The 12,542-nt window shown below is 35.3% G+C and overlaps 1 protein-coding gene across 1 annotated transcript in view; it reads right to left on the reverse strand.

Annotated features, from left to right (window-relative positions):
- Raver2 (ribonucleoprotein, PTB binding 2) overlaps positions 1-12,542 on the reverse strand; it is a 95,817-nt gene that overhangs the window by 45,427 nt on the left and 37,848 nt on the right. The window contains exon 5 of the mRNA XM_048815235.1: positions 6,307-6,430. Coding sequence (XP_048671192.1) covers positions 6,307-6,430 — 124 coding nt within the window. The remainder of the gene's footprint in view (positions 1-6,306; positions 6,431-12,542) is intronic.

Genomic DNA, 12,542 nt, shown 5'->3' on the forward strand with positions numbered 1-12,542 from the left:
CAAATTTGGGGGCCAACAGAGGTGAGGCAAAGAACCTCACCCCCCCACTGGTGCATAGACCTATCCACAAGTATGGCTGTATGCTGGACCGGTAGTCAGTGACGGGTATGATCCAATTGCAGTGGTATCAACCTAAGACAGGAGGCTGATGCCTAAAGGTCAGTTTTCCGATGACGGGTAAGAACCATATGTTGAATTGGAGAACCTACCAGGCACGGTCCTTAAGCCACATTGCTTGTTGTTTAATTAATCAGAAGGGGGGAGATGCTGGGAGCCATTAGCCAAGTAGGTATGACAATTTCCTTGCCAGTGTACCCCATGTTGCTTAGAGGAAGGACTCGTGGAAATAGGACATTTTGCAGTGACATTGCATGTAGGTGACCTTGCTCAAGGACCAAGGCGGATCCAGGTTTAGGGTGTTCCCGGTTTAGGATAATCGGGTTTAGGGCGTTCCCGGTTTAGGGCGTTCCAGGTTTAGGGCGTTCCAGGTTTAAGGTTATTCCTGTTGGGAATAGGGCGTATCCTGCTGCCTGAGTTCCCCTTGAGTTCTCACGGGATTCAGACAGTATTTTTTGGGAGACAGAAGCCCAGTGGGGGTGGATTTGGGCAGAGAATGTGGATTTCCCCAGAACGTGATTGTAGACAGCTGGTGTGAGTTCGGGAATAAAGAGTTGCTGTTTGAATCTACAAGCTGTGTGGTGGCTCGTGATTTTGTGCCTAGCCAGACTGCGGCATTTGTGCCCAGCCAGACTACGGCAACTCCCAACATGGAAACAAAAAAATATGAAAAAATAAGCAATCTGATATTTTTTAAAGTTCATAATGCTATTGTAACAGATGAAAAGGTATTGGAATGGCTGGAATGCCAGATTAAAAAAAATTCAAAAGAATATTTTTTAAAAATCTCACTGATGGGTTGGGGTTGTAGCTCAGTGGTGGAGCGCTGGCCTCCTGCGTGTGAGGCACTGGGTTTGATCCTTAGTACCATGTAAAGATAAATAAATAAAATAAAGGTACTGTGTCCATCTACAACTAAAAAAAAAATAATAAAAAAACTTCAATGATCTTCAAAAAATACAGATAAACAGTTGAATGCATTAAGAAAAACAATGCAGCATATGGGTGAGAAATGCAGTAAGCACAGAGACAGTTTGATAAAGGACCAAATAGAAATCTTGAAAATGAAAACCTTAGTCAGATTAAAACAAACAAACAAATAAAAAACCTCAGTTGAAAGCCTCCCCAACAGATTAGATTTAGCAGAAAAAGAATATTAATGTTCAGGGACAAGTCTGACAAAACATTACATTCAGACAGAAATTAAAGAAAAAAAAGGTATAATGAAAAGAAGAACATAGTCCATTCTCTGTGACACTTTCAAATGATCAAATGCCAGCATAATCAGTATACCCAAGGGAGAAGGCTGAAAGAATAGAAAACATGATCAGTTAAATAATAGCAGAAATTTCCCCAAATCTCGGGAAAAACCTAGACTTCCAAATACCGGAGGTATTTAGGACCCCAAGTAAAGATGACCAGAAAAGATGCTCTCCATGACATAGTCAGAATGTCAAAAGTACAGGACAAAGAAAGAAGATTAAAATCTTCAAGAAATATAAGTGCCAAGTCACATTTAATAGCATACTTCTCAGCAGAAACTCTAAACGCCAGGAGAACATGATATATTCAAAGTTCTGGAATAAAAGAACTGCGAAACAAGATTGCTTACATAGCAAAATTATCCTTCAGAATCAAAGTTGAAATAAAGACCTTCCAATCTCAGCATAAACTAAGGAAATTCATGACCACTAAACAAGCATTACAAAAGATATTTAAGGAAATTCTACATCCAGAAGAGGAAGAAAGATAAACACAATCACAAGAGCATGTTAAAAAAAATAAATCTCTCTAGAAGAGTAGACATGCAAATGAGAAATAGAAAAGAATCAAACATTATGAATACAGTAAACCATCGAACTTCTAAGATGAATACAAGAAAAAGAAATGGAACATAAAATATTGAAAACAACCAGAAGAAAAACAAAACAACAGGAGAACATACTGTATGTAAATGGTCTTAATTCTCTAATTAAAAGATACAGATTAGGGCTGGGGTTGTGCCTCAGTGGCAGAGCACTTGCTTAGCAAGTGTGAGGCACCATATATAAATAAATAAATAATAAAAGTACATCAACAACTAAAAAATATTTTTTAAAAAGGTACAGACTAAATGGATTAAAAAACAAGACCCCAAAATATGTCACTTGCAAGAAACACCTCACTTGTAATGAAAAATACATACTGAAAGGATAGAAAATGTTACTCCAAGCAAATGGAGTGGGAAAGAAGTAGGAGTAGCTATACGTATATCTGACAAAAAGACGTTGACACAAAATCAGTTAGAAGAATACAAAGGTCACTATAGATTGATCAAGGGAAAAAATTATCAAGAAAATATAATGGGGGCTGGGGATGTGGCTCAAGCGGTAGCGCGCTCGACTGGCTTACGTGGGGCGCTGGGTTCGATCCTCAGCACCACATAAATATAAAATAAAGATGTTGTGTCCACCGAAAACTAAAAAATAAATATAAAAAATTCTCTCTCTCTCTAAAAAAATATAATGATTATAAATACATATGCACTGATTGTCGAAGCAACCCAATTTTATAAAGCAAACACTAGTAAACATAAAGGGAGAGATAGGCTCCAATACAATAATAGTGGGCAACTTCAATACCGGCTCTCACCAATAAATCATCCAGATAAGAAAATCAACAAAGAAACATCAGAGTTAAATTATACTATAGACCAAATAGACCTAATAGACATCTACAGAATATTCCACCCAACAACTGCAAAATGCACATTCTTTTCATTGTCCCATTGCACTTTCTTCCAAAATTGACACATATTAGGCCACAACACAAGTCTAAACAAGTTAAAAAAACTGAAATAATCTCTTGCATCTTATCTGATTACAATGGAATGAAGCTAGAAATCAGTAGCAAGAAAAAAACCACATAATTATACAGAACATACAATTATACAGAAAATTATACAGAATATATAAGCAGAGTGGAAATTTTAAAATTCCTTGAATCAAATGAAAATAGAAACACAACCCACAAGAACTGTGGGACACAGTGAAAGCAGTACTAAGAAGGAAGTTCGTAACAACGAGTACTTACACCAAAAAAATACAGAGATCACAAACGCATGACCTAATAATGCAAAAAGAACAAACCATCAAAATCAGTAGAAATAAACAAATAAATAATAATCAGAGCAGAAACAAATGAAATAGAGATTAAAAGAACAATACAAAGGGGGCTGAGGTTGTGGCTCAATGGTAGAGCGCTCACCTAGCACACGTGTGTGTGTGTGTGTGTGTGTGTGTGTGTGGTGTGTGTATATATATAATTTAAAAAAGAACAATACAAAAGGATCAATGAAAGAATTTGTTGAGAAGATAAAATTGACAAACCTTTATCTAAACTAACCAAAAGTGAGAGCAGACCCAATTAAATGAAATTAGAGATGAAAAAGGAAACACTCTAACAGATACCACTGAGATTCAAAGGATCATTGGAGAACATAATAACTACATAATATTAAAACTATATGCCGGGCTGGGGTTGTAGCTCAGTGGTAGAGTACTGGCCTCACATGTATGAGGTCCTAGGTTCGATTCTCAGTACCACATAAAAATAAATAAATAAAAATAAAGATACTATGTCCATCTACAGCTAAAATTTTTTTTTTAAAAAAACTATATGCCAATACAGCTGAAAATACAGAAGAAATGGACAAATTTCTGGAAAGATATGATCTACCAAAATTGAACAAAGGGCATATATAAAACTTAAATAGATCAATAACAAGTATTGAAATTGAAGCAGTAAATAAGAAGTCTTGGGAGTTGGAGGGAAGCCCAGACTGATAAATTCACTACTGAATTTTTCCAGACTTTTGAAGAACTAATACCAATTCTCCTCAAATTATTCCTCAATAATAGTTTGAGTAATTATAAACTCATTCTACAAAACAAGTATTACCCTGTTATCCAAACCTGGGAAGACTCTCTAGTCAGAGGCCATTATCAAGAATATTTTTAAAAAAAGAATAACAATAAATGTTGGAGAGGATGTTGGGTAAAATTAGACTCACACATTATTGGTGGAATTGCAAATTGTTATAATCACTCTGGAAAGCAGTATAGAAATTTCTCAGAAAACTTGAAATGGAACCACCATTTGACCCAGTTATCCCACTCCTTTGTATATACCCAAAGAACTTAAAATCAGCATACTACAGTGATACAGTCATATCAATGTTTATAGCTGCTCAATTCACAATGGTGAAGCTGTGGAACCCATCTAGGTGCCCTTCAATAGATGAATGGGTAAAGAAAATGTAATACACATATACACATGCACACACACACACACACACACAGAATGGAATATTACTCAGCCATAAAAAAGAATGATTTTTATGACTTTTGCTGGTAAATGGATGGATCTGGAGCCTATCATGCTAAGTGTAATAAGCCAATCCCCAAAACCCAAAGGTCAAATGTTCTCTCGTATACGCGGATTATAACATACACAAGGCGGGGCGGCAGGGGAGAGAAGAATAGAAGTTCAGTGGATTAGACAAAGGGGAATGAAAAGAAAGGAAGAGGGAATAGGGATAGGAAAGACAGTAGAATGAATCAGACATAACTTTTCTATGTTCATATATAATTACACAACCAATGAAACTACACATCATGTATAGCTACAAGAATGGGATCCTAATTAGAATAATATATACTTCATGTATGTATAACATGTCAGAATGCACACTACTGTCATATATAAAAAGAACAAATTGAAAAAAAAATCTGAAAAGACACAACAGAAGAAATATACATAATTCTGATGAACTCAGATGCAAAAATTCCCAATAAAATACTTTCAAATCAAATCTGACAACATGTTAAAATGATCATATACTAATCAAATTGGTTTCATTCCAAGGATACAAAGATGGTTCAACATACACAAATCAATAAATGTAAATTGGCACATAAAAAGAATCAAGAAGGGGCTGGGTTATGGCTCAGTGGTAGAGCGTTTGCCTAGCATATGTAAGGCACGGGGTTTGATTCTCAGCACTGCATATAAATAAATAAAGATCTATTGATAACTAAAAAATATTTTAAAAAAGAATAAAGTATAAAAATCAAATGATCATCTCAATAGACACAGAAAAAGACTTTGATAAAATTCAAGATTCCTTTAGGATAAAAACCCCAAGTATCTCTTCATTTGGGTACTCCTAAGTTATGTCCTTTAAAATACATACAATTATAATCATAAACATTGTGCTTTCCTGAGTTTCTGTCTGTTGAATTCTCAAAACTGAGAGGGTGCTGGGAACTCCCAAATTTATAGCTAGTTGGTCAGGAGTGTGGGTGGCCTTGGAGACCCATTGAATTTCTGACTGGGACTGTAAAATGGGGCACTCATGTGGAGGACTGAGACTTTAACTTGTGGGGTTCATGTTAACATCAAGTAATTAATTCATGCTAGAACTAAATTACAGTAGGCAAGTGGATGTTAGGCTAACTGGGATTGAAACAGAATAAACTTATTTAACATATTTATTCCAAACTTTAGTATTGAATATCAGGTCTCATTTCCTCACAATGCCAAAACAGACATTTTGTGTATATAAAGTACATTGTACATTTCAGAAGGTAAGTTATTACCAGAAAAAGAATATTAAATACATATTCAATGTATATTGATAGTATAAAGATTGGCATAATACTTACAAAATAATAATGCTTTCATCACTGGTTACAGAGTGAAAGAATTTTACATCAAAAAAGGGAAGAACAAAAGAGGAAACAGACTTTTAGCACTTTTAACATAGTATTCTGCTAAAACTATTACACAGAAATATATTCTTTGTTGATAGAGGCTATAACAATGTAGTATGTTAATTATTACCACTTGTTCTATAAATTTATGTCAACTAAGAGCTAAATTGAAGGTTTAATATATAACATTTATTAATGGCAAAGAAATAGGAAACACATAAGCATGTTGTACCTACCCAAAACAGCCAAAATACATTATCACCTCAGATTATCTATTAAAATTCAATAACAAGTCTGGGGAAAATTATATATTTTAGACTAATTTAAGTGTGCTTTTTTTTTAACTTGTAAATGTACTTTTCACATTTTGAATGTAAAGCAGCTGTATTAACTTCAAGCCAACATTCTGCATTTAGTCAGGACATGTGGCACTTACCTGGTTTGACAGCTCGTTGTAGCTGGGGTTGTAGAAGAACTTGCAACATGGCGGGGTTGTTTAAACTTTTCATAATTTGTACTGGATTTGGTTCTGGAAGTAATCCCTTTTGATTACTGTGCATCTTCAGCAAATACAGAAATAAGAAACATTAGACCAAGCACAAAAGATGGAATTTTAAAGGCATTCTTCCAGAAATTCTCATTTGCCTAAGATCTATTGACTCGTAAACACAATCTGTTTTATATATCTGCTGTACACTGCTACCATTGTGCTCAATTACATGTTAAGATGTCCTGTCACACATTGGACATGAAATCCTCATAGACTATTTCAGCTAAATTCTAATGGGCTTCAAGAAGACTAAAGATTAATAGAATATATCTCTTTACAAAGTACAAATAGATGACGAGGGAATCTCAATTTGCTAACAAGGAGATAACGTGTTGTTTTAACATGACTACTTTGTGGCTAATAGGAGAATCTTACTACATTGCTAATCGGAAGTTTAACAGTGTGGGCTGCCTCGCAAATCAGAATTTTCTTATACTAAAAAGATCTTTATTTCATTACCTTAATCCTCCAATTTGAGACTAAGAAGAACTGGCTTTGCATATATGTAATTGGTAGCTCCCTAAAAACAAAATTGTTTTCAGTTCTTAAAACCAGTGTGATATATGAGGATATTAAAATAAAAAGCAAACTGTAAACTTCTAGCCTGAGAAAACGGAGAAATGACAGGGACAACTGGGTCCTTCTCCCAGGCCAGATACTGTGAAATTGAGAGGGAAAGGGAGAAACTGGCATATGATCATTGAGAAATCCGCAGAGAGAGCCAAGGTGTGAAGGTAAACAGGAGTGAGAATGAGAGACCTTGGACCAGCACAGGGTGATTCAGGGAAGGGCATTTGAGTTGTTCAGTGGTCCGGTTCCCTTTGCACTGCCTTTAGGGAGCATGGCTCTGCTGACCAGCACAGCAGGGCAGGAAAGAGTGGCACTGTCCCAGTGACAGCCAGAGGACCAATGACTCAACAATAGGGAGGCACACCAGGACAGGGACAGTGGGGACCAAATAATGCTAGTGTGGGCAGAACAGCTGGTCAATGACAACCTCGTTCCCATATCCCCAGCCTTCTCAGTTCCTCCCTCGCACACCCACAGTGCAAGGTAGAACAGTTTCAATGGAGGAAAACAGAACTGAGCGCAAGACAGGGAGGGGAGAGGCAAAGGGTTCTTGCAGGGCTGTCTGGATGGGGTGGGAAGAGGACCTGGCCAAATGTGAATGGTGAAGGCAGAGCATCTCTGCCCTGAGGTCCCTGCCTGCCTTCCCTAGACCCTAGCCTAAGTCCCATATTTACCTCTCCCTGTCTATTCCTTCTCCCATCAAACTATTTTTTTTTTGACAGGGCAGATTAAACCTAGGGTCTTATGCAGCATATGTTCTACCACTGAGCTATACCCCCAGCTCCTACACCCCACCCCATTATATAAACACTAACATACAAGGAAGCTGATAGCTGCCTCCAGGAAATATGTGTTCATAGGAGACAGCAACTAGACACTTAGGAAACAGAGCTGCTCAAAATAAAGGCAAAAAACTGGATTGCTTATAAGAAAGAAAGCAAAATCAATGAATAAGAAATAACAAGAAAGTCTAAAAAGAAAATGAATTTTTATTAGTAACATGAAGCAAAGCCATGCAGTTATAAAGACTAACTGGTGAGCAATAGTGGGTATGGAAACATAAACACTGAGAAAAATAAAAGCGGCTCTCATTTACTATAGACTTGGCATTGTTCTAAGCACTTCACGTGGGTTAGATCACAAATTCTTCGAAAACAATTCTATAAGTTGGTATTATTATCCCCATTCAATAGATGAGGAAGCTGAAGAAATTCATAAAGCATTATTCTTAATCTCCATTATACGATTTAACATGAATAAAATAGTAGAAAAAATATGTACATATATATGATTAAAAAATAAAATAGTGATCTAAAAGGTCAGGTTAAAGAAATAGAAAGTACAAGAAGACAAGTATAAGCAGGGGACAGAGGTAGAAGTGTCAAGACCTACATAAAAGGAATCCTGAAGGAGAAAATATGAAGGAAATCTCTGAAGAAATGACAACTGAGAATATCTCATTATTAAAGAACATTAAAGACCACAGAATGGAAGGGTTTACAATGTCCCAAATAGGATGTCCAAAAGAAAAAGAGCCCATCTTTTCACATTTCTTGGCATGAGATTTATGGACATCAAACCTAAAGAAAAACTGTGAAAAGCTTCCAATATGAAAGAGCATACCTCCAAATAAATAAAGATCAACATCAACTCCTTTCTCAAGGCACCTGCACTAGACGCAGGGAGATGATGAACTTGTATTTTCCAAGTAGTACAGGAGAAAAGCTCTGGACCTAGACTTTTGTATTTAGCTAAGCTACTATTTAAATATCAGAAAGGAATGAAAATGTTCTCAACTATACAAGTTATCAGAAGGGTTTCCCACATGAATACCTCTCTCAAAGTGTCCTTGGAAGAAGTACTCTGGCGAGAAAAGAAATAAATGTAAAACAATATTGCCTGTTATGTGAAAATTAATCTATGTAATTATCATTTTACTCTTGTTTACAAAATATAGGGTCATAAAACAATAAAATAATATTAAAGACGACTCTAAAGTAAAAACGTAGACAACAATATGGCGGCAGTAGGGCAGGATGGAGGAAATGAGTGCAGGTGAGAACAATCTCAGTAGAAGACAGAGTACTGGTGAACCTGGGAGTGCTCTTTAAGGATTCAGGGACAACCCCCAGGAAGATAAAGATAGACTGTGTAGCTCTCAAACCAGAAGAAGAAAGACTTATCTATCTAATAGAAGGAAAGGGAAAATAAAGGGAGTTATGTACCTAAAACAACATATACAGAAAAAAATGGCAATATAAACCAAAAAAAAGTTGTAGCCATTGCAATGTCAGACAAAAATTTTCAAGGCAAAAAAAACCCAAAAACAAAACCACAAATATTGACAAAATGATCGATATGATTATGAACAAATGTGTGCCTAATAATTAATATATATTCAAATACATTCTATATATCTAATATATACATAGCAACAACTGACAGAATAAGGAGAAAAATCAACAATTATATATGAAAATTTCTAATAGATTCCTCTGAGACACAAATCAAGCAGATAAAAAGAAGAAAACATATTGAAAATTCAAATGAAAGTTAATGAGAATGAACTGATACGAACTGATATTTATGTACATATATCTATGTACATACGCATTCATAACCCACAAGCATAGAGCTTGAGTGGCTCTGAGCACAGGTGGATCCACTACCCATCAGGGCACTAAGGCCACAACATCCATTTCTCCCCAAATCAACTTTAGAGATTAAGTTCTCTAACCTTAATCAATACAATTAGAAATGTGTAGCAGAAAAATAGCTTGTCAAAATTCCTAATTTGTTATAAACCAAAACTATGCATGTTAATTAAGCTTTGAGTTTAAAAGGAAATCATAATAAAAATTGAAACATTCATAATTTAAAAGTTATGACATGGAAGCATAGCATTAGTTAGAAGGAAATGTACCTTAACTGCATTTATCAGAAAATAACCAGACTGAAAAAAAAAAAAGAGAGTTAAGCATTGACATCAGTAAAGATGGGTAAATATATTCCCTTCCTCCCTTCAAAAAAAAAGGAGAAAAGGAAATCTAAAGAACAAAGAAAAAAGGAAATCATAAAGGCATAAATAAGCAAAAGAGAACATTTTGAAATGATGAATATAACAAAAGCTATTACTTTGAAAAAAATAGATCTTTTATAAGCCTGATCAAGGATCAAAAGGAAAATGCAAATAAATAAAATATAGAAAGAAATGAGGAAACCAGACAGGATGTTTTAAAAATAATAAATTATATGTCAATAATGTTGAAAGCTTAGATAAAATTGATAAATGTATAGGCTACACTCAAATGTGAAATATGGCATAGAAAGAATAAAAACTAAAATATGTAACTATCCATAGATGAAACTTATGTGGCAATCAATGAGTCATTTTGGAAGAAGCACAAGGACTAGGCCCACACGGGTTTATTTGTTTATTTTTGTTTCTTTGTGTGTACTGAGACTTGAACCTAGAAGTGCTCTGTCACTAAGTTACATCCCTGGCCCTTTTTATTTTTTGAGACAGGGTCCTGCTAAGTTACTGAGGCTAGCCTTGAACTTGTGATCTCCCGCCTCAGTCTTCCAAGTACTTAGGATTATAAGTGTACGCCTCCATGCCTGGCATCTCATGATTTTATAGACATCCCTGTTTATACAAGCTGATCTATGAGACAGAAAGAAAAGGAAGAGGTAGAAAAGTACTAAAATCATTTTATAAGATCAGTGTTATCTTAATCCAAAAAATAAGAATGGTACCAAAAATTTAAGTGCGTTCAATTTATGAGTGCATGTGTACACCACGTATCAAATAAAATACTGTCAAATCAAACAATGCATTGAAAAAACGGTGTTATCAATTAGGGTTTAGAATAAAAGGGTGGTTCATATAAGAAAATGTGTGATTGACCACATTAGTGAGCTTGTGAAGAAATCACACAATTATCTCAAACATTGTAGAAATAGTTACATAAAATTTAATCCCTATTTATGATTTTAAAACATCTCAGAAACTTGATAAAAAAAAATATATGTACTGCAAACCTATAGCAAACACCAGTGATAACTTACTTTGTGTGTGTGTGGCACTGGAGAATGAACCCAGGCCAGGGGTTCACAAGAGTAGCTAGGATTACAGGTGTGTATCATCCTTCCTGGCATATAATTACATTTATGACTGAAAAATATGTACGATTTCTGTCACTGTTATCCAATCACAAAGGGCCATGTAGGTCATTCTAAGGAATTAGAATCAGGGTAGGCATTAAAGAATATGAAGAAAGAAAATGACATAATGTAATTTGAGGATAAGAAAGATCACTTGGGTGCACTGTGGAAGGGGGATTAGAGGAGGAAAGACGAATGGCTTGAGGACCATGTAGGGAGTTATTCTAATCACAATAGTGAGCAAAGATGACATCCTGACTGAAGTAACAAACATGCAGACAAGGTCTCAAGGACTTGTGATTTTAGACGCAGAGTTGAAAGAATTTGCTGATATTTCTGACATGTAGACATAAGGACACCAATCATAATTAACGCATGACACATAAAGTTGTTACAGAACATAAAAAAGCAAGTGCCCGAATAAAATAATTTTCTTTTGAAATGTTGAAATTGAACTATTTATTTCATTTAAAGGTAGGCTAATAAATGAGCCTTTGGAACTATAGATTTACTACTTATAGAAATTTGGTCCAAAAAATACGTCTGCAAATCATAATTAACAGACAACCATTGAGGCAATTGGAGTGAGTTAGAGGAAGAAAGTCAGAAAGTGAAATATAGAAGTCTACAATATCTGCCCTTTGGGGAAAAATAGGAGTTAGGGAAGGAACCATTAGGCAGGTAAGAAAAAGAATGGTGTGACAGAATCCATGGTAGCAGAGAGTTTTAAATGTCAGAGATCAAGCAATAAAAGACTAAAAATATTTTATATATACCTGCAAGATACAAATATTAAGAAATCCTTGTTTAAAAATGTTCAACATCTTCTAGTAATTAGAGAAATGCAAATCAAAATTACAATAAGATTTCATCTCACACCAGTCAGAATGGCAGTTATCAAGAATACAGACAACAATAAATGTTGAAGAGAATATGGGGGAAAAGGCACACTCATACATTGCTGATGGGACTGAAAATTGGTGTAACCAATCTGGAAAGCAGTATGGAGATTCCTTAGAAAACTTGGAATGGAACCACCATCTGACCCAGCTATCCCACTCCTCGGTATATACCCAAAGGACTTAAAATCAGCATACTATAGTAACATGGCCACATCAATGTTTATAGCAGCTCAATTTACAATAGCTAAACTGTGGAAGCAATTCAGATGCCCTTCAATAGATGAAAGGATAAAGAAACTATGGTATATATACACAATGAAATATTACTCAACATTAAAAGAGAATGAAATTATGGCATTTGCTGGTAAATGGATGGAGTTGGGAGAATACCATGCTAAGTGAAGTAAGCCAATCCAACAAAAAAACAAAGACCAGATGTTCTCTCTGATAAGTGGATGCTGATCCATAATGGGGGGGGGGGGCAAA

This window comes from Marmota marmota, unplaced genomic scaffold (genome assembly GCF_001458135.2).
Source record: "Marmota marmota marmota unplaced genomic scaffold, marMar, whole genome shotgun sequence".
Taxonomy (NCBI): Eukaryota; Metazoa; Chordata; class Mammalia; order Rodentia; family Sciuridae; genus Marmota; species Marmota marmota.